Source organism: Pelophylax lessonae (assembly GCF_965119305.1).
Source record: "Pelophylax lessonae genome assembly, chromosome: 4".
NCBI classification, from domain to species: domain Eukaryota; kingdom Metazoa; phylum Chordata; class Amphibia; order Anura; family Ranidae; genus Pelophylax; species Pelophylax lessonae.
This window is the reverse complement of record NC_138771.1, coordinates 607,422,683-607,450,052: the sequence shown is the minus strand read 5'-3', so window position 1 is coordinate 607,450,052 and position 27,370 is coordinate 607,422,683. Positions and strand designations below refer to the sequence as shown.

The 27,370-nt window shown below is 42.5% G+C and overlaps 1 protein-coding gene across 9 annotated transcripts in view; it reads left to right on the top strand.

The window, feature by feature from the left end:
• The window catches only part of CACNA1A (calcium voltage-gated channel subunit alpha1 A), a 496,856-nt gene that overhangs the window by 230,000 nt on the left and 239,486 nt on the right, over positions 1-27,370 (top strand). For 5 of the 9 annotated variants that reach the window (XM_082255807.1, XM_082255800.1, XM_082255805.1 and 2 more), the window contains exons 7-9: positions 2,690-2,793; positions 13,493-13,608; positions 24,028-24,078. In XM_082255807.1, the coding sequence (XP_082111933.1) occupies positions 2,690-2,793; positions 13,493-13,608; positions 24,028-24,078 (271 nt within the window). Of the gene's footprint in view, positions 1-2,689; positions 2,794-13,492; positions 13,609-24,024; positions 24,079-27,370 lie in introns of all 9 variants that reach the window. The other 4 variants (XM_082255802.1, XM_082255804.1, XM_082255799.1 and 1 more) reach the window with 1 other exon arrangement.

Here is a 27,370-nt window from a genome sequence, read left to right as displayed (position 1 = left end):
TCACTTACAGGGGGGGTATAAAAGGAGGATTAAATACCACAAGTACAGAGTAAATACCAGGATTACAGAGTGCAGAGTTCAGGTGGGGGGGAGGCCTTCCGTGAAGAGTGTTCAGGGGTGCACTACGTGCGGAGTTCGATGGTGTCTTGCATACAGAGTGCAGACTTTAGAGGTGCTCTACACACAGTGTGCAGAGTTTGGCCTTCTTCCACAGCTGCTTACCTCTGCATCACCCATCCACATCTCACTTTTACCCCTCTTCAGCTCTGACCACTGCATGCCCCCCCTCCCCCCCGCCACTGCCCCATCTTCTGCCCTCCTCCTTAAAAGCACCACCATCTTCCACATGTTTTACTTTTGTTACTGTATTAGACTAAAGCATCCAGTCGGCTCTAGTACCCCTCCGCACACTTTACATGGCTACTCCTTACTTGCAGGGAGATCATTCAGTGGGGGGCTTGGCATCTGCAATGCTCCCTGAGCACCTGCATCTCCTTTGCCCCCATCCTGCACTCAGTGGGAGCCACTCAGGATCTGTGGGAGCCGCTGGGAGACAAGCTATCACTGGTAAACACGGAAGCTAGACTTCTGTGTTTACCAGTGACTGTGGTGAGCCAGGAGCAAAGGGTCTGAGCCAGAGGTAATGGAACTGAGTTCCACCAAATTCCAGCTGCAAAAAAGCTCTGCCTGTATCTATAACTGATCTATTATTACATGACCCTTATAACTGTACTGCATCTATACCTGATATATTATTACATGACCCTTATAACTGTCCTGTATCTATAACTGATCTATTATTACATGACCCTTATAACTGTACTGCATCTATACCTGATCTATTATTACATGACCCTTATAACTGTACTGTATCTATACCTGATCTATTATTACATGACCCTTATAACTGTACTGCATCTATACCTGATATATTATTACATGACCCTTATAACTGTCCTGTATCTATAACTGATCTATTATTACATGACCCTTATAACTGTACTGCATCTATACCTGATATATTATTACATGACCCTTATAACTGTCCTGTATCTATAACTGATCTATTATTACATGACCCTTATAACTGTACTGCATCTATACCTGATCTATTATTACATGACCCGTATAACTGTACTGTATCTATAACTGATCTATTATTAAATGACCCTTATAACTGTCCTGTATCTATACCTGATATATTATTGGATGACCCTTATAACTGTACTTTATCGATATCTGATCTATTATTACATGACCCATATAACTGTCCTGTAACTATAACTGATCTATTATTACATGACCCTTATAACTGTACTGTATCTATATCTGATCTATTATTACATGACCCATATAACTGTCCTGTATCTATAACTGATCTATTATCACATGACCCTTATAACTGTACTGTATCTATATCTGATCTATTATTACATGACCCATATAACTGTCCTGTATCTATAACTGATCTATTATCACATGACCCTTATAACTGTACTGTATCTATAACCGATCTATTATTACATGACCCTTATAACTGTCCTGTATCTATAACTGATCTATTATCACATGACCCTTATAACTGTCCTGTATCTATAACTGATCTATTATTGGATGACCCTTATAACTCTCCTGTATCTATATCTGATCTATTATTACATGACCCTTATAACTGTACTGTATCTATATCTGATCTATTATTACATGACCCCTCCTATGAAAACTGTTCTGTATCTATCCATGATCTATTATTATATTACCCTTGATCCTATAACAATCCTGAATCTTTTAATTGATGGCCTCTAGCCATATAACTCACCAGTACCTGTAAGTGTCCTACAACTATCAAGGTATCTTGTTAGATGATCCCTCATTCTATAAATGTTCTGAATCTGTCACTGAATTATTATTACGAGTCTTCATCCTATAACTGTCCTGTATATTTTATTACATGGCCTCTGGCCATATAACTGACCAGAACCCGTCATTACCCCTTATCCTATACGTGACCTGCACCTGTCACTGTATCTATGGTTAGATGACCCACTCATTCTATAATTGTTCTGAATAGATCACTGATCTTTTATTACATAAACCCTCATCCTATAACTGTCATGTACCCATTGCTACCTATTATTGCTTGATTCCTCATCCTATACTTGTCCTCAATCTATCCTTGATCTATTATCACATGACCTCTTATGCTATATTGATCATGAATATATTATTATCATTACTGATCTAATATTACATGACCCCCTACTACCCAACATGTCCTGTCTGTTCTGTGTTTGATTTACTATTATATAATCTAGTAACCTTTGTTTATCACTAGTTTATTATTATCATCACTGATCTATTATTATATTCGCAATCACCTTATAACTGACTCCTTTCTATTACTGAATTATTAATATGTGACTCCTGATCCTTTAACTGGCATGTACCTGCTCAAATTGCTCATTATAGTTCTGAGTTTATAAATTATATTTTAAACTATTCAAACATGCCTAAACAATCGGTGTTAGTTTTTAGAGCTGAATTGCATACATTGAATGACATAATTCAACATAATATAGGGCAGAGGCTAAAGCATATAAGTGTTGACAGCTTGTATAGGTAAGTTCTCTACTTGGGCATATACAGTATAAGGCAGCAGTTCCTTTTACCTGTGTTCTTCTCTTTGCAGAGTAATGATGTGTTTGGCAGTGCCTGGAACTGGCTGTACTTTATTCCCCTTATCATCATTGGCTCCTTCTTTATGCTTAACCTTGTTCTGGGTGTCCTTTCTGGGTAAGTAGAGATGGAAATGAAAGAAAACCATTGAATAATCTGTTAAATTCAGCCTGGCACATCTCTCTGCGTTATGGTGATACAATCATCCTACTACTGGTTGCAAATAAGGACTAAATGGCCTTTGCGAAATCACATGATTCCCTATAAGTGGTAATTGACCAGAGATCACATTTTGGGGGGCTTGTAATGTGTGTGTCAGTTCAAATTTAAAGTTTGCAATGAGTGTCTCAGCTCTAGTGCTGACAGTTTCATACATTAGTACCAGATTTGACCTTCTTTGTTTATTGACCACATCTGGAGTATTTGACCACATCTGGACTATTCTGTCCAGTTCTGGTCGCCAGTCCTCAGGAGGGATGTGTTGGAGCTGGAGAGAGTCCATAGAGTCCAGAGAAGGGCAACTAAACTAATTAGGGGATTGGAGGACCTTAATTATAAAGAGCGTCTGCAATCACTTGATTTATTCTCCCTGGAGAAGAGACGCCTGAGAGGGGACATGATAGCAATTTATAAATATCTCAATGGTGATCTCGGCATAGAAAAAAAAACTATTCAGTCGAAGGGATTTCATGAGGACTCGAGGGCATACAATGCAATTAGAGGAGTAACATTTTAACCTCAGGCAACGTGGGGGGGTACTGTTAGGGCTACAAGATTGTGAAATTCTCTGCCACAAGAGGTGGTTTCTGCAGGAAGTGTGGTGGCTTTCAAAAGACTCTTAGACTTACATCTCAAGGATCAGAACATTCAGGGGTATGCGAGATAATTACGGCCACACACACCTACACAGGTTGAACTGGATGGACTATTGTCTTTATTCAACCTCACCTACTATGTAACTATGTAACTATGTAATTATGAGGGACACAGGAATAGTAGAATTAAGAAACATTGGGTCATACTGCTACCTTTAGAAGGAATTGGACACTGCCAAACAAAAAAGATGTTGGCCAGCCAAGTATAACACATCCACTCCTATAAAGCTTCAGTCCTAGGAGGATGGACGTCTTTTCTCTCTCGAGAAAAGCATACCTATTTGTTTTACATATTTTTACTTTTATCAAGACTATTTTTTATTCAACCAAAATTCTTCTTTATGCTGCTGAGTGGGGAATTGTTATGCAGCTATCTGGATCAGCTGATTGTTAGCACCACATTGGAGGCCATGACCTGCAATCCCCTGTCCAGTGGGGCCTACCACTGGACAGGGGATTGCAGGTCTACCCAGTAATGTGACCTTTAGGCAGTGGGCTCTGCTTGTGGCAGCCCCAGACACCTAGTGTACTGGTTTGTTGTTCACAGAACGCTGTACACAGTGGTGTATTTTGGTTTTGTGCTGCCCTGGGCAAGACTAAAATTAGGTGCCCCCCCTCCCCCTCCTATGTAAATTTGCCCCACTCCTTTTTTAACGGATGTGGCTCCCTCCAAATTGAAGGACTACAAGTCCCAGCATTAACCCCTGAGATTTCACAAGAGGGGGAGTGGGTGAGGGAGAGAGAGAGGGGGGGTGAGAGAGAGAAAGGGGGGGTGAGTGAGAGAGAGAGGGGGGATGAGAGAGCGAGAGGGGGGATGAGAGAGAGAGAGGGGGGATGAGAGAAAGAGGGGGGATGAGAGAGAGAGAGGGGGGATGAGACAGCAAGAGGGGGGATGAGAGAGAGAGAGAGAGAGAGGGGGGTGAGAAAGAGAGAGAGGAGGGGTGAGAGAGAGAGAGAGGGGGTGTGTGAAAGAGAGGAGATGAGAGCAAAAGAGAGGGGGGTGAGAGAAAGGAGGGAATGAGAGAGGCGGCTCTAGCAACCAGTGGCCAGAGAGAGGGGGGTGAGAGAGAGAGAGGAGGGTGAGAGAGAGGAGGATGAAAGAGAGAGAGAGGAGGGGGTGTGAGAGAGAGAGGGGATGAGGGCGAGAGAGAGGGGGGGTGAGAGAGAAGGGGGAATGAGAGAGGCGGCTCTAGAAACAAGTGGCCAATAGAGTCTCAGGTGGAGGGGGGCGGCTTTTTTGCTGCCCCCCTGCAAAGTGCCGCCCTAGGCCTGGGCCTTGTTGGCCTAGGCCAAAATACAGCACTGGCTGTACAGGTAGACCTGTACAGCTTTCTGTGAACAACAAACCAGTACACTAGGTGTCTGGGGTTGCCACAAGCAGAGCCCACTGCCTAAAGGTAGCAATAGCAACACAACCTCTGATGTGATTCTGATCCCTATTAAGCCAGCACAAAGATTGCCTGGAATGTTACATGTCTACTGGGTTCTGCGTGTAGTACTCCCTAGTACCTAGTTACTGTGCTTGTTAGTTGCAGAACACTTTCCAGATCTGTAACTGTGGTAAGTCTGGGGCTTTTCTCATATTAGCATGCTATCACCGGTGCTGCGTTGCTCACAGCTGTGCTTTTCCCAACTTCTAACATAAGGTAGATTCCCACCACTGCTGTCCATGCAAGGCTTATGGGTATACCCTGGTTTGTTCTTGCTTCTGCCTCATAGTGACTCCGGCCATATAACCTCTCCTGCTTCTGCAGTACCTCAGGTGCTTCTGCTGTGTATTACTTTTCCTTAATAGTATTGCTGTGTGTTGTATCCTAAGCACAAAGTGAGTTGTCCTGCAGGCCTCTCCAGCTTACAATCATTCAGCAGCCCTAGGGTGGCCTGCAGTGTTGCTCCCAAATAACCTGACTGGCAGCTTTGATGGTTGTCTCTTGCTTGAGTCAACACAGGCCTTGGAGTCTTCCATGGCTTCCCCAGCTATGGCTCCCACCTCTGTTTTGGAGGTGTTTTCTGTGGCTATGCAGGATTTCATTACCAAATCTCTGCCTAGACAGCTGACACAGAACACAGGGGCCATAGCAATATTTCTATGCCCTCTCCTTCAGAGTCTGTCTGTGAAAGTCCAGCAGTTACTGCAGCCATGGCACAGACCAGAAACAAAAAGAGTGATGCTGAGCACCCTGCTCCTGCGCTCCGAACTAGGTCCTCAGGCTGCCTCTATCTCGGAACTCACACTTGGCATCCACTATGGCTAAGCTTTGCTGCCCTCTACGACCGGGGTGGTCTACAACACTGCAAATACAAACACAAAGAAAGGGCACACCAGCCTAGCGCATTATCCTCAGCGGGCTTTTAATAACATAAGTTTAAAATCAACCACTCACAAACATGCGTAATAGACCAGCATATCAATTCCAAGGAGCAGCATCATGTGAAAAGTCCAATGTCTCGTGTAGACGGAGGGCTGACGCGTTTCGAGGCCGTGCCTCTTCCTCAGAGTCTCTGTCCAATGGGCCCTAGTACTTTTAAAATCTGTCCGATGCTCCCAGTCTAATTCTTTGCCTTCTCCCAGGAACTCCGCTGCTCCTTTGGGTACGCACTCCTCCTCCTACCAATCTAGAGAGGAGTTTTTAGCCACCATGTGTGATGATCAGGATCTTGAACCTATTGGAGGTCATAGATTGCAGGGGCCACTAACATGCTTCTTCAGTCTCTCCTCCAGACTCTGTCTCTGACTTTACTCTTGCAGCTGCTAACCTGCCTGAGAAGGAGATGGACATAGAACTTCCCCTTCTCTAATTCTAAAGGAATCAGATCAGGATGAAATGCCTTCTGTTAGGTTTCTCACCAAAACTTAAGGATACTACTGCTACCTTTAATAGGACGCTGCACTCAGGTCTGAAGTTAAAAAAAAAATTCCCCTAAATGGTCGGGACTTTATAGGCACTATGTATTTTAACAAGTGAGAAAAATATATGTATTAAAAACTATATGTTTTATTTGACATATTTAGTTAAAAATTTAGCAAAAAATATTTGCATTTACAAAATCTACACAGGATACATGAAAATGTTTACACATTTAAAAATGTGCAATATGCAATAAACGAACAACTTCAGACCTGAAGTTAGAGCAGCTTTAAAAATGCCCAGGCCTACTACAACCTTCCCAGTTCACATGCTCTTAAAGTCCATATGCTGACTGGCCTCCCCCTAAAAAAACTTTTGTCTCTCCAAAGCATGTTGCTCAGCAATACCATATTGAGGAGGTTCTATTTCAGAAATGTACAGTCCCTGTGGTTGACCCAAAAATTTCTTGCCTTTACAAAACTTTGACAGTTCCTGTAGAATATATTCCAGTCTTTAAGGGCCTGATGTACAAAGGTAGAAAGCCCTCTTTAGGGCCTTGTTTTCTCTGCTGAGTTTCGCACTGCAATATGTGGTTGCATTTAGGCTTTCTGTTATCCCCTGCTGTCCGAACTAAGTGCATGGCCCAAGATCTTGGCACCATTTTAACTAACCCCTCTGTTCACCACCACCTGGCGCTTTTGCCTATGGCCTTACACTACAGCGTAGACCAATTAGTGGATACACTTTGCCAGATATTCAAGATGAGCTCCATTTCTGTTCACATGCAAAGGATTCTCTAATCTAAATGTCGGTTGGCAAAACTCCCAAGCAAGAAGTGTCTTCAGGGGTTGCCCTTTGAGGGACAGCACCTGTTTGGTACTTTGGACAAGTACATCAAGGAAATAAGAAAGAGTGCTCCCCTACACCAGAAAAGTTCCTTTCGCTCCTCTCAAGCCTCAAGCTCAAATTCTAAGCACTTCTGTCTGAAGACTTGGACCTCCAATCCTGCCAGGTCTGGGTGCAAGCCTTCTTCCCAATGAAAGGGTGCCCCTAACTGTCAGAATAAAGGGATGTCTATCGACCTTTTTGCCACTAGGACCCAAAAAAAATCTTAGATGTTTGGGCCTAGGGTGTAATTTCTATGGGCTACAAACTAGAGTGTCAGACTCTGCCCATGTGTCAGGTTGAGGAGGCGTGCACTCTTGGTACAGGGGACTTGGCCATCAGAGGAAGCTTGACTTCCCATCAACATCCTGGAACTCATTTGTCCCTTTAATGCTGGATCATCGGATCTTTGCAGTGGATGCTCTGGTGACTCTGTGGCATTAGTTTAACCTGATCTAAGTCTTTCATCTGATCTACATCTCCAGAGCACTGTTCTCCCGAGCGTGTTTCACAAGATCAAAATAGAGGAAATTCTGGTGAGCACAATACTGGTTCAGAAAGGCGTGGTACTATGATATACTTAGACTCTTGGCAGACTCTCCATGGGCCCTTTCGGATCCTTTGGACCTTCTGTCTCAAAGACTGGTTCACCATCTTTCTTCTTGGTCACTAGCTTTAATGGCATGGCTGTTGATGCACAGTTTCTGAGGAACAGAGTCCTATCAGAGCTAGTAATCTCTATGCTACTAAAGGCTAGGAAGTCATCTTCTCACAAAGTTCAGAATCGCAACCAGAAGGCCTTCTTTGCATAGTGCGTGGCTAGGAAATTCCATCCTCAGAAGTTCTCTTATGGGACACATCCTGTAGTTTCTTCAATCTGGTTGGGACTAGCTTCTGACCTTGAGTAGTATTGATGGGCAAATCTTGGCCCGGGCCATTCTGTTTCAGAGACCATTTGCCTCCCATTCCTTAGTTAAAGCCTTTGTGCAGGGTGTTGCACACATTGTTCCTGCTGTGTTTTTCCCTGTGACTTCATAGGATCTTAAAGAAGTATACCCAAAGCTATTTTGGCTATATTTCTTCTATGGGTCACAGGATTTCAGTTCGTTCTGCACTCCTGTTACCCATTTTCAGCCGACAGCAAGCTGAAGCCTGCTGTCGGCTGACGTCACAGACCCAATCAAATCTCTTAAAAGGTCTGTCCAGGAGCCTCGATCTTTGCTTAGCTCAGCCTCTTAGCAATCCCCTGAGAGCCTGAGCCAGCCTTTTCCGCCCCCTCTACAGCCCAGTGCTCCAGTGAGCACTGGAGGGGCAGAGAAGAGAGCTGGTGACTGACAGTCCTGGCTTTCTGCTCAGAGGGGAAGGGGAGAACTGAGTGATTGTGGGGTTTGATCACTCAGTTCTCACTGCAGAGCAGGCAGGGACAGATGCGGCATCAGATCAATGTTTCATCCTCCTAGGTGAGTATAAGGGTTTTTTCCCAAAGCCCACAATTCTCTTTTAACCTAATTATTTTGGCCCTTCAGTGGCTCTATAAAGCCATTCAGGATATTGCTTTGACTGATCTCATTCACAAGGTGGCCTTTCTCGTTGCTATCTCCTCTGTGCAAAGTAACTCTTTAGTTGAGTTAGTAGCTTTATCTTCTTTTTCTCAAGGATAAGGCTGTTCTGAGGCCTAAGACCTCCTTTCTTTCCAAGATGGTTTCCTCCTTCCTCATTAACTTTTCCTTATGTCCTGTTCTCAAACACCTCAAGGAAATTTCTCTCCACTATCTCAATGTGGTATCCGCTGTGAGAGTCCACCTCTTGACTACCGCTTCCCTTTGGCAATCTGTTTGTCTTTTCTCACAGCTTTTTATTCCACCATTGCAGGGTGGATTAGAATAGGGGATTCTATCCTTCCAACCCAACCAAATTTACTAGTGTTTTGTGGGCTAATTAACGTCAGGCATTTGTTTCTCAGGTTTGCAAGGATGCCATCTGGTTTTCTGTTCACACTTTAGCTAAGTTTTACCAGCCTGATATTCAGGCCTCACTTAATACCACTTTTGGGTGAAAAGTGAAAGTGCTGTTCTCTGATTTCTGTTGAGCCCTTCCTTGACCTGTTACGTGGGCCTGTGTTGCCCAACCCTCAGTTGAACTGCTTTTAGATGTCCCATGGTTAGGAATAAAGATCCTGAGTCCTGTAGTTGTACAAATAAGAAAATAATATTTTTTACTTATCTGCAAAATCCTTTTTCTGGGAGTACAGTGCAGGACACTAGTCCCACCGTTTTGTTCTTTATGATCTCCCTATTGCTTGCTACAAAACTAAGGCTTGCTGGGATTGGGAGCAGTTATATAGGGGATGTCACTACAACTTTTTTTGGCAGTGTCTAGTCACCTGAAGGTAGCTGCATGCAACCCATGGCTAAGACTAAATTAACAAATGCTATTTTATTACTTGTCTGAAAGCAGAATGATTGGTATACTGCTAAATTCTACAGTTGAAATGCATGTACGTCAACTGGTTTGCTTGCCAAAGGATTTATAAATCCGTTCAGCTGGCCTTGTGATCCACATTTCACACTAACAGGATTCCACTAATTCAGCTTTACAATTTTCTGCGTCCAATCTGCTCACTGGTGTCACCATGTGCAAGCAAAATGCAGTTTTTATATTTCCTTGCAAAGAATGAAGCACTGTCGTACATGTGCATCAGAGCTGCATTGCCTTAGTGCATTGAGGTGCCATTTAGAATGAAAAGCACCACAATGCATTAACAAACCTAATGGACATTAAAATGATTCTAAAGCTTAATTTTTTTTTTTTAACCACTTCAAGACCAGGCCTTTTTCTGATACTTCTTACATACATGTAAAATATAGATTTTTTTCTAGAAATTTACTAAGAACCCCCAAACATTATATTTTTTTAAAGCAGAGGCCCTAGAGAATAAAATGGTTTGTGTTGCAATGTTACATGGTATTTGCAGTTTTTAAACACAATTCTTTTTCTTCAAAAATACAATTTAAGGAATTTGAATGCACAAGAATACAACATAACACACAATAGTTTAATAAAATATAAAAGATTATGTTATGCTGAGTAAATAGATACAAAACATGTCACACTTTAAAATTGCACACACCCGTGAAACTCTGACAAACTACGTACAATATATTATCCATAGATGAAGCTTTAAAAGCCTTTATCCACTTGCCGGCCGCTCACATGGAGCGTACTGCGGCAAAGTGGCTCGACATCGTCCAGCGACGTAGACCTACATCGCTGGACTCCTCCCCTTGTGGGCACCGCGCGCGCGCCGCCGGAGGCTCGCTCCCGCTGTATTCAGACACAGCGGGAGTCGGGCCAGGGGAGGTGATCACCGCCGCTCTTCCCCGATCGTTGGGGATCGAGTGAGGAGATCCGCCCGCTTGTGTAAACAAAGCGGGTGGATCTCCTATGTGACAGGCAGGGACAGATTACAGGATTCAGCATAGCTGAACCTGTGCCTGTGTCACACAGTCCCCTCCCCCCACACACGCCAGTAAGCACCAGGCATATATTTAACCCCTTGATCACCAATAAAGTTAACCCCTTCCCTGCCAGTGTCATTATTACAGTAACAGTGCATATTTATAGCACTGATTACTGTAGTAATGTCACTGATACTCCCAAAAGTGTCAAAAATGTCAGTTAGGGGTCCGATCTGTCCGACGCAATGTCGCAGTCCCACAAAAAAAATCGCAGATCGCCGCCATTACTAGTTAAAAAAAAAACAATAAAAATGACGCCGTAGTTAGTAGCTGCGATAACGTTTGCGCAAACCAATCAAAATACACTTATTACGATTTTTTTTTTTACCAAACATATGTAGCAGAAAACAAATTGGCCTAAAATGTTAAAAAATTTAGATTTTTACATTTTTTTGGGGGGGGAATTTCATATAAAAAATTGTGAAAAATATTGTTATTTTTTCAAAATTGTCGCTCTTTTTTTGTTTATAGCGCAAAAAGTAAAAATTGCACAGGTGATCAAATACCACCAAAAGAAAGCTCTATTTGTGGGGAAAAAAGGGACATAAATTTAATTTGGGTACAGCGTCGCACAACCGCGCAATTGTCCGTTAAAGTAATGCAGTGCTGAATCGCAAAATATGGCCTGGTCAGGAATGGGGTAAAATCTTCCAGTCTTAAAGCGGTTAAAAATACGCTCATTGAGAATTTTTTTGTCAAAGACATGTAGCTAAATACATTTTGGCCTAAATATATGACAAAAATTGAATATATTGGATATTTTTTAACTGTCAAAGTAGAAAAATATTGTTATTTTTTCAAAATTGTCGCTCTTTTTTTATTAATATCGCAAAAAATGAAAAGCACAGAGGTGATCAAATACCACCAAAAGAAAGCTCTGATTGTGGGAAAAAAAAGGACGTAAATTTCGTTTAGGTACGGCGTTGCATGACTGCGCAATTGTCAGTTAAAGTCGCACAGTGCCAAGTTGCAAAAAGTGGACTGGACGTAAAGCAGGAAAATCCTCCGGTCCTAAAGTGCTTAAAGGTTACCACTTTAGATTTACACAGGGGGTCTGGTGCTAGAATTATTGCTCTTGATCTGACGTTCATGGTGATAACTCAAATGTGCGTTTTTTACGTAACATGTGTTTGCCTTTGCGCACTAGCATGTGGGGATGGGGGAGCTTTAAATTTTTCTTATTTTCTTTTCTTATTTATTTTTACTTTACACTGTACCTTTAGGGTCCTTTCACACGACCGCTCCGTGTGTCCGCAAATCATCCAATCCGTTTGCGGATGATTTGCGGACATAATGTAAGTGAATGGCACTGCGGGTGTCAGCGGAATACCATCCGCTGACACCCGATTTTCCTCCTGTCAGTTCTGTTCCGTTTTTACGAATGGAACAGAACCCCATTTTTCCTTCCGTGTAAAAAACGGAAAGGAAGGAAAATCGGATGTCAGCGGTGTCATCCGCTGACATCCGCAGTGCCATATACTTACATTATGTCCGCATATCATCCGCAAACGGATGGGATGATGGGATGGGATGATATGCGGGCACACGGAGCGGATGACAGAAATGTCATCCGCTCCGTGGAAAAAAAAAAAAAAGTCTCGCAGCGGACCTTTCACACGGAGCGGCTGCTTACTTTTTTTTTTGTCACTTTCATTGTTATCACAAGGAACGTAAATCCCTTATGATGGCAATAGGCAGTGACAGCTCTTCTTTACTGAGACATCTTGGGTCTATTAGAACCCAGATCTCTCCTTTGCCCTTAAAAGCTTTGTATAATACCAAGATCGGACTGGAAGTGACTAAATATTCGTTGCTTCTGGTTTCTTAGACCATAGAGATGATTGGGACCGTTCCCAGTCCACAATCAGCTCTATGGTTACCTGGCAAAAGTCCCAGGTTCCCCAGTGGGATGGGAGAGCCCATGAAGGCGGCGGAAGGTGGTGGGAGTGGGAGGGGGACCCTCCCCTGCCACTTGTAAAATCAATCTAGTTGCTATTTAGATGCTAGAATTGCTTTTAATGAAAAAAAACATCGGCTCTAAAAAAACTATACTAGGATGAGGACTGTAGCTGCAGAAAAAGAGAGAGAGAGCAGCGCTGCTGCTGTTGAGCACAGTGCTGGATCAGCATCGGGTTTAAATCCGTATTTAGAGAGGCTGATCATAGAGAATGCATTAAGGTAAAAAAAAGCTTCTCTCTTTACAACTACTTTAATGTGTGTTAGGTTTGCACACTACAAGGCAACAGTGTGATTCAGCCCTTACATTTCCAGCAATGTGTTATATAGGATTTTACAAGATTATGTTTTTTTTTTCTATCGCAGCACACATGTACATTGTAGAGCATTGCAATGTGTTGTGTGTGTTGGTGTGCCATTCAAAAAAAGGCAATGCACATATAAAACGCATTGCAGTGTGCTGCAGTAAAACACGTGGTACCGCTCTCGTTACCGTAGCATGCAATGTGTGAACAGACCCTAAATAAAAACTCTGCTTTGTGTTGCCCATATTCATCATTCAAAACGAAATCTGTGCTGCAAAGTGACAGTTGGGGAATAAAGGTATGGAGCTGACTGGTAAATATGGGCAGACGCAAAACGGTTCTGATTTAGGATGAACAAGGTCAGCTCTTTTTTTCTCCTGCAGGTTTTTTAGAATTGTTGTGCTTACAGATATCTTTGTGTGCCACAGGGAGTTTGCCAAAGAGAGAGAGCGTGTAGAGAACCGGAGGGCATTCATGAAACTGAGGAGACAGCAGCAGATTGAAAGGGAGTTAAATGGCTATATGGAATGGATATCCAAAGCAGGTGGGTTCAAAGATGTCCTAAATGTGTGTGTATATATATATATTGTATGTGTATATATGTGTGTGTGTGTGTGTGTGTGTGTGTGTGTGTGTGTGTGTGTGTGTGTGTGTGTGTGTGTGTATGTGCATATATAGAGATAAAGTATCTCACATTTTTGCAAATATTTTATTATATCTTTTCATGTGACAACACTGAAGAAGTTACACTTTGCTACAATGTAAAGTAGTGAGTGTACAGCTTGTATAACAGTGTAAATTTGCTGTCCCTTCAAAATAACTCAACACACAGTTTAAACTGCTGGCAACAAAAGTGAGTACACCCCTAAGTTAAAATGTCCAAATTGGGCCCAAAGTGTCAATATTTTACGTGGCCACCATTTCCATTATTTTCCAGCACTGCCTTAACCCTCTTGGGCATGGAGTTCACCAGAGCTTCACAGTTTGCCACTGGAGTCCTCTTCCACTCCTCCATGACGACATCACAGAGCTGGTTGATGTTAGAGCCCTTACGTTCCTCCCACTTCCATTTGAGGATGCCCCACAGATGCTCAATAGGGTTTATTTCTGGAGACATGCTTGGCCAGTCCAACACCTTTACCCTCATCTTCTTTAGCAAGGTAGTGGTCGTCTTGGAGGTGTGTTTGGGGTCGTTACCATGTTGGAATACTGCAGTGCGGCCCAGTCTCCGAAGGGAGGGGATCATGCTCTGCTTCAGTATGTCACAGTACATGTTGGCATTCATGGTTCCCTCAATAAACTGTAGCTCCCCAGTGCCAGCAGCACTCATGCAGCCCCAGACCATGACACTCCCACCACCATGCTTGACTGCAGCCAAGACACACTTGTCTTTGTACTCCTCACCTGGTTGCCGCCACACACGCTTGACACCATTTGAACCAAATAAGTTTATCTTGGTCTCATCAGACCACAGGGCATGGTTCCAGAAATCCATGTCCTTAGTCTGCTTGTCTTCAGCAAACTGTTTACGGGCTTTCTTGTGCATCATCTTTAGAAGAGGCTTCCTTCTGGGACGACAGCCATGCAGACCAATTTGATGCAGTGTGCGGCGTATGGTCTGAGCACTGACAGGCTGACCCCCCACCCCTTCAACCTCTGCAGCAATGCTAGCAGCACTCATATGTCTATTTTCCAAAGACAACCTCTGGATATGATGCTGAGCATGTGCACTCAACTTCTTTGGTCAACCATGGTAAGGCCTGTTCTGAGTAGAACCTGTCCTGTTAAACCACTGTATGCTCTTGGCCACCATGTCGCAGCTCAGTTTCAGGGTCTTGGCAATCTTCCTATAGCCTAGGCCATCTTTATCTAGAGCAACAATTCTTTTTTTCAGATCCTCAGAGAGTTTTTTGCCATGAGGTGCCATGTTGAACTTCCAGTGACCAGTATAAGGGCTCTTTCACACTAGGAGTCCGTCAAACGGATTCCGTTTATCTCAGCGGAGCAGGAGGATGACAGCTGTTCTCCACGCTGTGTGCGGAGACACAGCTGTCAGGTCCCCATGCATCTCTATGGGGGAATCGGATGGGAACGGACCGTCTGTCTGTTCTCATCCGATCCCATCTGATCCGATCTGCTGGACGGATGGAAAATAGGGTTTCCATCTGTCCAGATTTGACGGATCGGGTTGGATGTCAGCGGACATGTCTCTGCTTACATCCGATGCCCCATAGACATGCATGGGGTGACCTTTCAGATCCGCCAAAAAAACCGGACAGGCGGATCTGACCGGTTCGCCTGTGAGAAAGGGGCCTGAGAGTGTGAGAGCAATAACACCAAATTTAACACACCTGCTCCCCATTCACACCTGAGACCTTGTAACACTAACGAGTCACATGACACCGGGGAGGGAAAATGGCTAATTGGGCCCAATTTGGACATTGTCCCTTGGGGGTTGTACTCACTTTTGTTGCCAGCAGTTTAGACATTAATGGCTGTGTGTTGAGTTATTTTGAGGGGACAGCAAATATACACTGTTATACAAGCTGTACACTCACTACTTTACATTGTAGCAAAGTGTAATTTCTTCAGTGTTGTAACATGAAAAGATATAATAAAATATTTACAAAAATGTGAGGGGTGTACTCACTTTTGTGAGATACTGTATATATATATATATATATATATATATATATATATATATATATATATATATATATATATATATATATATTTAGTATACATATATATATATATCTATCGTGTACGCACACAGATTCAGGAACGGAAAGCGAAGAGCAAGTGTGACATATAAAACACACCAGCCCACAGTTCCAAACTCTGACAAGCTTGTTAGAACAATAACATTTCTGTCTTGGCACAGCTGCCAGCTGAATGTCGTTTTGAGACCCACAGGCAGAATGCAGACTGCAGTCAATGTTGATGTTCTTTTTTAAAAAAAGGCTATTTGAGGCTAAGCAGCCCCTGGAGGCTCACAAATATTTACTGGAGTGTTGTCCCCATTGGCAAACACCAGAGCTGCCTGCATGCCAGGCAGCTGGCTAGTTGCAGCCAGAACTGACAACTTAATGTTTTGGATGTACACAGGTTAGTTGAATCACCTAACAATGTCTGTCTGTCAAATGAGATTTTTGTCTCTGCACAAAGTCTTAATAAAGGTGTCACATACTGGCAGCTGTACTCTTTAATACTTGTTAACTGTGGACAATCCATTAAGTGAGAATAAAGATGGTCATACACCGATTATTTGATGGCCTTCTGTTGAAGGGACATGCTGGAAAAACTTTTCTCGATCAACGGTTGCAGCCACTAATCAGTGAATTCTGCAGTGTCCTGGAGAGGGAGGCTCCTGCATCCACCTCATTTGTGTGAATGAAGGAACCTGTTAGTTTTTTTCGTTCAGCCCACTGGCTGCACAGAAGAAACTAGAACCTCGTACACACGCGTCGAAAATCGGCAGGGAATTTTCGTCCGACGACCGATCTGCCGATTTTCGGCTTGTTAGTATGATGCTTCCGACAACCGACTCCTACTTTTCGGCCAAAAAAAACCTGGTGTGCATGCTATAAAATTTTTGTCCGCCGTCAAAACATGGTCGATTTTCGTGCAGTCAGTACAGATTTCGACAGGGAAAAATCTAATGAGCAAGACTGGGCATGCTCAGAGAAGAAAGAACACAAAGAAAGCAAACCAACACATGACATCACTTCTGAAGTAGAATTTTGTCGGGCGAGAAAATTTGTGTGCAGTCTAGGCACATTCCAACCAACAAAACACCACTCTGGACAAAAGACGGCTGATCGGTCGGCCGATAATCGTTGCGTGTGTACTAGGCTTAACAGTGCATGACCAACTTAATCACTTAACTGGACTTGGAATCGCCATGGCATTTACTGTTGGTTTTGGAATCACCATGGCATTTATCCTTTACAAAGGGTGAGCAAGGCACATCTACTTGGTAACTGGGCATAACCGTAAAATTCTGGTGGATATATCTCACTACTAAAGTACTTGGGTGTCAGAATGTGATTTAGGAGAAGGAGTAATACACATGCATTTTAGCTGATATGACCAGCCAAGGTATTGAATAAGGCAAGGACATGGATATCTTCTGTTTTAGGAAGAATGTGAGTGTATTCCTTAGGCTGGCTATAGAGGGAGCAAATTTCTTTCCTGCATCCACAGGTTGACAGTTTTGACAGGGGAATCTCTCTCGCGAGCCACTGACAATGATTATTGTAGCGGCTGTTGCAAAATTCACATGTAAAATCCGGCAGGCTGGTTGTTCCCAAGTTGATTGATCTATCAGCCTGCCTATACATGGTTTGAATCTTGGCTGGTTCCTGCTGAACCAACACAAAGTTTTTAATTGTCTATGGCTAGCTTAAAGCCCCGTACACACGCGTCGATAATTGGCCATGAATTTTCGGCCACGTCCGATCGGCCGATTTTCGGCTTGTTAGTATGATGCTTCCGACAACTGACTCCGACTTTTCGGCCGAAAAAAAATCTGGTGTGCAGGCTATAAAATTTTTGTTGGCCGTCAACACAACGGTCGATTTTACGTCAGTCAGTACAGATTTCGGCAGACAAAAATCTGATGAGCAAGACTGGGCATGCTCAATGAAGAAAAAACACACGGAAAGTAAACCAGCACATGATATCACTTCTGAAGTAGATTTTTGTTGGCCGAGAAAAATCGTGTGCAGTCTAGGCACATTCCAACCAACACAACACCACTCTGGACAAAAGTCGGACAATCCGTAGGCCGATAATCGTTGCGTGTGTACGAGGCATTAGTAGTGCTGTTAATTTGTTTTTGGTACCTCTTAACTGCCACACTAAACTTTAATGGCTTTTTTATAGTGTTATATCTGTTACAAAATCACTGGTTCAATGTAAAGTTAACTTGTATTAACAAAATCATAAACCAGTGTTGTGGATTAGGTGGCACTATAAGGTACCTGTACATACTGTAGTATTTCCTGAAAAGAGTCCAGCATCCCCAGAAGCTTCTGAATCTGGGGAATATGTTGCAAGCAAAAAGCAAATTGTCAATGCTTAAATATTATCCCTTCCCATATCCTGCAAAGGAATTGTATTGCCTTTCGATATATCTGGAATAAGCATGTAGCAATTGAAGTCACCATAATTTTTTCCGGTCTGTGAAAGTGTTGAAGGAATTTGATTGGCATGGCAGCTAGTCAACTTGCATGCTTTGAAGAAGTCGGAAATGGCTGGCCTTGTGTTTCTCTCAGCAACCTCTGTGTCTCCCAATCCCGTCACCTTTGCTAAATAACTTGGTCTGCATGTAAATGTGGAGAAAAATATAAATGCCTTTGGAATTTATATACTAATAAACCATACTATATAACATAATGCAGTATTTCTCTGACACAGTGGTCCTTTAATCTCTTAGAAAAATGTCGGCATTTGCATTCACCATCCCCCCAAGCATATGGAACACAGTACATTAGATCTCCATTCTGAATTCTCAGCACTTGTAGTTTTTGGTGTAACTGAAAACTCTCTTAAGCCTCGTACACACGCACCGATTGTTGGCCGTGAATTTTCGGCCGCCGTCCGATCGGCCGATTATCGGCTTGTTAGTATGATGCTTCCGACAGCCGATTGCGACTTTTCGGCCGAACAAAATCTGGTGTGCAGGCTATAAAATTTTTGTTGGCCGTCAACAGAACGGCCGATTGTTCCTCAGTCAGTACAGATTTCGGCAGACAAAAATCAGTTGAGCAAGACTGGGCATGCTCAGAGAAGAAAAAACACACGGAAAGTTAACCATCACATGACATCACTTCTGAAGTTGGTTGTTGTTGGCCGACGAAATTCGTGTGCAGTCTAGAGCACATTTCAACCAACACAACAACACTGGACAAAAGACGGCCGATCGGTCGGCCAACAATCGGTGCGTGTGTACGAGGCTTTACTCCTCTACTTGTTCCTTTGTTGTTCAGGACCACTAACTCTAAAGTACCCCATAATACTTAACCTTCCTCCTTCCCAAATCTTAAACACTAAAATGTAACCCTAAACTAATGCCTTAACTTCTAACATCCACCCTACAATATTTAACACTTAACGCCTTCTGTGAACCCTACACACTTAAGGGTCCATTTATAAAGAAGTAAAAGAGACTTTCAAACATTCTCCAGTGGAAAATCAGTCACTGTCTTTTAAAGCACATGGAACTGGAAGATTCTCCCGCAGCGAATGGTCGCTGAAGGTCAGATTCACAGCTTTATAAGTAAGCCCCTAAAGTAAGGTGACCAGATTTTTAAAATGAAATCCGGGGACATATTTATTTATTTTTTTATTGGCGAATGGTAAACTATTTATAAGCATATTTTCCTCAAATTATGTATGCAGTGTATGTGGTATGTGTTTATGGAATGATTGTATGATATATACGTTATTTCTTACATTTTGTCCATTTTGAGATAAAAAAAAGATACTTCTTAGAATTTTTTTGGGATATGACTACCAAATGTTAAGAAGATAAGATTCTACTTTTCAATGCATATTTTGTATTTTATTCTTACCAAAGAATTTTGGTTCAACAATAACAATATAACTTAAACTATATATATAACTTAAACTAAAAGATTGCATGGTAACATGTTGGATACCTTTGAACATAAATAATCAAATGTTAATAGCTAACTGTTATAAGACTACAGCCAGGCTGAAAAGGGAGGTAAGGATCGACGGGGCGGCAAAATTAAAATCCAATTCGATTGGGAATGAAAACCAGCTCTGGAAATAATTTAATTCCAGCCCCAGAGCATTAGTATACCAGCCCAACAGCATGACGTCATTATTTTATCTTGTTCATAAAAGGGAAAACCATGCATTTTAAAGCACATTTGAAGAGTATATTTTATATATAGAAAAGGCAAAAATGAAAGCAGATAGGGCTATATATATATATATATATATAAATAAATATATATATATATATATATATATATAAGCCAATTCTGGTTAAAAGTCAAGAACAGTCCACTTACTGCTATGGTGATATATTGCCTGCCAAAATAAAGAATAATCAAAGTTCGCCTTTACATCAGGGTCTGCAGAGTCCCCCCTTGCACTGTAAGGGGGAATCCTGCAGACTCTCATGTAAAGGGGAACCCCAGGAACTCTAGGAATGTGACCAGAGACCACCTTCCACAGAAAGAATACATTAAGGTGGGAGGGGGGGGGTTACTGATATAAGGGGAAACCTTTATATCAGTGCCCCCTTACATTATTGTATTCACGCCCCCCCTTTACATCACTGACCCCTTCTCAGACTGGCCTTACAGCGCTGTCAACAACCTCCTCTCAGGTACACTGTGCAGGGCTCAGTCTATCGGTTCCAGCTTGGTGGCTCTAGTTTTATCCTATAGTCTCCTCTCCAAAGTCCACACACGTCTGACTTCTCCCATGACCCCTATCCTTGCAGCACTCCCACTCTTGACTCCTCTCCAGACTCCCCCTCAGAGACTGCAGACATGATAAAAGATAAGAGATGGTGAGAGGTTGCGGACATGATACAAGAGATGGTTAGAGGCTGCGGACATGATACAGGAGATGGTCAGAGGCTGCGGACATGGTACAGGAAATGTCAGAGGCTGTGGACATAATACAGAAGGGGGTCAGAGGCTGTGCAGACATGGTACAGGAGATGTCAGAGGCTGTGCACATAATACAGGAGGGGGTCAGAGGCTGTGCAGACATGCTACAGGAGATGATAAAGGCTGTGAAGACATGCTACAGGATATGTCAAAGGCTGTGCAGACATGGAACAGGAGGTGGTCATAGGCTGTGTGGACATGGTACAGGAGGTGGTCATAGGCTGTGCGGACATGGTACAGGAGGTGGTCATAGGCTGTGCGGACATGGTACACGAGATGTCAGAGGCTGTGGACATGATACAGAAGGAGGTCAGAGGCTGTGCAGATATGGAACAGAAGATGTCAGAGGCTGTGCAGACATGATGCAGGGGATGTCAGAGGCTGTGCATACATAGTACAGGAGAGTAACAGTAGGTGGTCAGAGGCTGTGGAGGGGTCCGGTCTTACCTGGCTGTGGTGTGGAGGGGCACGTGCCACCACCAAGCCCGAAACGAGTGCCTTACATTTAAAAATGGCACTGCCAGCGCCATTATGTCACTACGCTTGCGCCTGCCTGCCCGAAAATGGCAGAGCGTGTAAGGCCTTCCCAAGCAGTTACCCTGGCCCACAGCCAAATATTTTACGAGCGCTGCTGCCCTCAAAGCAGCCCCAGAGCACGCGGCCTTGGCCAGTCCGCCCCTGCAATCTGGGGACATCTGGTCACCCTACTTTAAAGTAAGCCCATTTACATCCCACTCTCCATTGCTTAAAAAGAATAAGGGAAAACAGTTCATCCCTAAATTGCACTAAATGTATAAATTTATTTTTTAGCAATTATATTTTGGTTATGTGACTCATATCCTGCCTTTTCGTACTGTAAGGTCAGGTGACCTTTTGAAATCTGCCATGTACTTCCATCGTCCCCCATGCAGAGTGGATTAGAGCATTTGCTGTCACATGCCAGCAGTTCACATGAAAAATATTACATTATTACATATATTTTTTATTATCGGGTTGATTGCTTATAAACTACAACTGCCAACACCTGTAAGCTAAAAAGGAATAGGATACAAAACTGCACAGTTGGTGACTGTGCTGCAATATGGGGGATCAGCCTTCAGAGTGTTGCCAGCAGACATTAAGTCGAAGTGATGGCAGGTTCACCAGGGCATTACTAATAATTTAAACCATTTTACAGTAAGAAGAACAGCACCTACCAATACACACCCTATTTGCGAGCCTCTAGTGTAAGAACACATTTTGTGTTTGCTGACACTAAACCTTCCTCTAAGCCCCAACCCTAAAACTTAAACTATAAACCCCTAAATCCCTGGACCCTGACTCTAACATTAACCCTAATGTGACCCCCTAATCTAAGCTCTACTCCTAAACGATCCCCTTATTCTCTAAACTCACGTCTTGTGCTGAATCCTCACACCAGAAGCAGCTGAAACCAATTGTTGCCCCTGCCAACTTGGTTAGGGCTGTATTTACCAATAGGCACAGGCCTATAGGTGGTAGAACCAAAATGGTGTTTTTTTCCTATAGTTATTGTGCCATGTGTTTTTTTTTTACCAGGCCTCAGTAGTAAGTCTTTAATCTCATATAAGATTATTTATATATTGTCATAATGTTCCGAGCAAGGTTAGGGCCAGTAAAACAAGAGGTAATCTTATCAGAAAGGGTTTTCTGGACATCAGAATATGTGTGCCTATAGGCTCAGGAAATTTGGTCCTGGTGAAGTTGTAGTTTCACTAGAAAATTAACCTTGCAACCAATTTGAAGACTTCTTTAATTGAGATGAACAACACACCTATTTTTCTTTACGCAGTGTTCAAAGCGTTGTTCCAGGACGTCATTACCTAAACTTTTTTAGTTTAGTCAAACAGCCTGTTATTCAAGCATATGTAAACAACACAAACCCCTGCCCATTGTGGAAATTTATGACGCATGGCTTGGAAGCTTGTTTCTGTGTAATGATGGCTTAGGCTTTTTTCTGCTTATTCCATAGAACAGAACTGCTTATATGCTTTTCCATCACACCAGAACAGTCTGTAGTGCCCCCTCTTGGGGATTCTTCTAACATACCGAAGACAAAATCATAATAAGCTGAATAGTATTGGCAGCTCCCACCATAAGACAAGAATCAGCAATCAATATCACTCACACATGTTTAACCTCAGATAAACCGTGCACAGCTAAAGACTGAGCTTTTGTTTTGTACCTATAAAGGTTTTTACTGTATCTCAACTGTAGTTCTTTGGACACATACTTTCTTATTAATAGAAACCTGTATTGGGAGAAATATTTAGACTACCATTAGTGCCCTCTATCTAAAAATACAAGTTGCATTGCTTTAATGTTGATTTCTCTGCATCGCTACACATTCTAGACAATGACAGTGATGTTTGAAGAATTGCGAATATCAACCTTTCTGTCCCAGGTTGTTTCCATTCCAAGGCCAGAATTGTGGGCCAGTGCATAGGGCAGCCGGTTTAGAGGATATGACACCATCATTCATATGCACCAAGGCAACATGGTATACTGGACATTGCCAGGCAGAATGTTGGAAAAGGCAATCCCCTTAGCCATGCATACACATTCCTGTATGTGAGCTAGGCTATAGAGTAGGCACATCTGCAGGAATGTTAGAAACGTTTTAAATGTAACTTCAAGTGGCTAGATCATGTTTTGTGAAATATAGGGAAATTTGCACTAGCAGTATCCTTGATGTTCCTATTTTATCTTTTCAAAAACAGAATTACCTGTAGACCCTAAGCCATGCATCTTGGGTTTCCTGGACGACTTGCAAGTGGAAAGCTTCACTAGAGAGGCCATTACTTGAGTCCTTTTTCAGGCTCGTAGGCTTATCCTTATACACTGGAAGTCCCCTGACCCACCCTTGCTGAATTGGTTAAAAATATGGGTGAAACGCCTAGGCTAGAACATTCAATTTCTCAGCATAGGGAATGTCCTAGTACATTTGAGAAGTTATGGCTGGCCACTTCGGGCCTTAGTCCCGCGGATCCCATAGTGGATCAGATCTTATTGTGAGATTGTATACATTTGTATATTTCTTTTTTTTTTCTGAATGGCTGTACAAGTGTTGTTGCTTAAAACATCTGTACTCTACAATGTGAACTGCCTGTTCTGGATTGGTACTGTTTTATTGATTTTTTTCTCAATAAAATCTTCTATTTCTGAATTTAAAAAAAAAAGAAAGGAAAAATGTCAACGTTATCTTAGGATAATGTGTTAAAAGTGCTCTTATCCTGTGATATGACTTTTTTCTTTCCACTCTTTCTTTTATGTGGAATTCACTCTAGAAGAAGTGATTCTGGCAGAAGATGACAGCGATGTTGAAAGACTTCCATACGATGGTAATTTTGATATGAATGGGATATGCACCTAATTATAAATATAATATTACAGTATATTCAAATGTAGTATTTTAAAGAGTGCCTGTAAACAGTCATGTTTGGGGCTAAACCACTATGCAAATACTCATAAGCCTCTACAAAGGTGTCTACAGACATGGCTGGACCTGTTGGCAAGGTAGAGTGGCCATAAGGGACTTTCCTCCTCTATTCAAGAACAAACATTTGCCTCATGTACAAATGTATATTAAAAAGATCTTTTATTAAAGTGGCCAGGTAGTGTATGCCCAGGTAGCTGCTGTCTAATGTCTTTTGTTAGCTTGGGAGCTGATATTTGCATATAGAAAACTGTTGTTTATAGGCCACTTCCTTTGACATTCACTACTCAATCAAGGCACCGAATAAACAGTAACAGTGATGGATTTGTGAGCGACCAAAAGTATTGCTTGACCAGCCCTATGAATTTACCAATATCCAATATTCTCTACAGGTATAGGTAAAGCAGTCTTGCAGTATTAGTCTCGGAGGTACTTCTCCAAACCTAAATAGCAGCAAAGGCCATGGTAAGCCTTTGCCCAAAGTTTGATCTATGCAGTACAGGTAACCAAAATAGTGGATCCTATCAGTTCACTAAAAAAATAGCAACATTTTTGTATGCCTACCCCAGTAAGGGCCACTGATTTTAATTAGTTCTTCCCCAATAAGTACAGAGACTGTCCATCCACAAAAGCAACAGTCCATTTACACTGACTCCAATAATAAGGTAACCAGATTTTTAAACTGAAATCCGGGGACATATTTTTTTCTTAATTGGCAAATGGTAAACTATTTTATAAGCATATGTTCCTCAAATTATATATGCAGTGTATGTGGTATGTGTTTTTGGAATGATTATATGATATATACGTTATTTCCCACATTTTGTCCATGAGATAAAAAAAAAAAAAGATACTTCTTAGAGTTTTTTGAGCTATGATTACCAAATGTTATGAAGATATCATAGGGAAAAAACAGAGTGCAGAGTTCAGGAGTGTGTTACATAAAGAATTCAGGGACGAGGGGTGCACTACATAAAGAATGCAGGGATCATGGGTGCACTACATAAAGAATGCAGGGCTCAGGTGTGCCCATCTTTGCAGTCTTGCTAGTGCTCAGCAATGCAGCCTCACCAGTGCCCAGCAATGCAGCCTCACCAGTGCCCAGCAATGCAGCCTCACCAGTGCCCAGCAATGCAGCTTCACCAGTGCCCAGCAATTCAGCCTCACCAGTGCCCAGAAATGCAGCCTGACTAGTGCCCATCCAATGCAGCCTTACCAGTGCCCATCCAATGCAGCCTTACCAGTGCCCATCTTTGCAGCCTGACCAGTGCCCATCTATGCAGCCTGACCAGTGCCCAGCAATGCAGCCTGACCAGTGCCCATCCAATGCAGCCTGACTAGTGCCCAGCAATGCAGTCTGACCAGTTCCTATCCAATGCAGCCTGACCAGTGCCCATTCAATGCAGCCTGACCAGTGCCCAGCAATGCAGCCTGACCAGTGCCCAGCAATTCAGGTTGACCAGTGCTCATCCAATGCAGCCTCACCGGTGCCCAGCAGAACACTCGGCTGTGAGAGCAGACGATCGTGCCATCATGTAATAACCAAATTTTGATCAATAAATCGTTCAATGGACATAAATGAATCAGTTTTTCTTTAATTTTGTCTCATATGCCTAGTGCAAACAGTTCGGGCGAGAAATACATTAACCTTTCAATTTATCGTTTGTTCGACAGAATTTCTGTTCTGTTCCTTCGATTTTTCAGCTCTGAAAAGTTAAAACCGATTTTCTATTTGTGCTCATTAACTGGACAAAAAATGAACGAACTGACTAAATGACAGATTTTCGAACGATTTTTCAGCTAATGTATGGCCAGCATTAGAGTGCATTTGTTTTTTTTTAGCACTGATCACTGTATTAGTGTCACTGGTCCCCAAAAAAGTTTCAGAAGTGTCAGTTAGGTGTCCAATTTGTTTGCCGCAATGTCGCAATTCCGCTAAAAATCACTGCTCGCTGCTATTACTAATAAATAAAAATTCCATAAAAATATCCCGTAGTTTGTAGACACTATAACTTTTGCGTAAACCAATCAGTATATGCTTATTGGGTTTTTTTTTTTTACCAGAAATGTGTAGCAGAATACATATTGGCCTAAATTGACGAATACATTTGATTTTTTACATTTTTTTTTTTTTTGGATATGTTTTATAGCATAAAGTAAGAAATATTGGTTTGCTTTTAAAATTGTGGGTTTTTTTTGTGTACAGCGCAAAAATTAAAAACCGCAGAAATGATAAAATACCACCAAAAGAAAGCTCTATTTGTGGAAAAATAAGGATATACATTTTTTTGGGTACTGCAACGCACGTCCACATAATTGTCAGTTAAATTAGCGCAGTGCCGTATCGCAAAAAATGGCCTGGACATGAAGGGGGGTAAACCTTCCGGGGCTTAAGTACTTCAAAACGCTCAGTAGTTAGTAATTAGTGGACAGTCTCTCCTAGTAGTAGCAGTAGCAGTGGTGAACAGTCTAAGGCCTCACAGCTAAAGACCAAGTCTTTGGGCATCTGGTTACCTTGCGCCTATGCACATCTACTGGTACCCAGTGCAGCTTCCAGCACAGGGTAGCAAGGATCAATTTAAGGTCACTACTCACAAGTCCACAGCACAGTTGCCTCCTTCCAGCTTCCACCGGTCATAGTCCAGTGAGTGAGATGGCACCTCTCAGGACCACATTCCTTGTGGCATCAGCTCTGAGCAAAGTGCATTGAAGCCGTAAGTCCTGACACCTCTGAGGCCTCTGGAGCAGTTGTATAGTCCATGGGCTGCCTAAAAGCAGCAGCCCCTGCACTTCTGGGACCCTTCTGAGGAGATGGAACCCAGCTGTCCAGTGTCTCAGACTGTTTATCCCATTCCAGCCCCCTACTGGACACTTCCTCTCCAGGAATTGGCTGGTACCCGATAAAAAATATTTGAGACTGGTCTTATCCATGCAATGGAATTTAGAGACATTCATTATAGGATATCGGCCAATCCACCCATGTTGTGAACAGCCTATGCAAATATACAACCGCCAACAGCTTAAAAAACAATATATAATACACATACTGCCTTCATCAGGAATTATGGGAGCACTGTAGCAGGCTGGGGAGGGGGGGGGGGGGTCCTGGTGCCCCTTTGCAGTGGCAGGACAGAGCACTGTGGCAGGCTAGCTAGGAAGGAAAAGAGAACACTTAAAATAAAATGACTAGCCTTCTC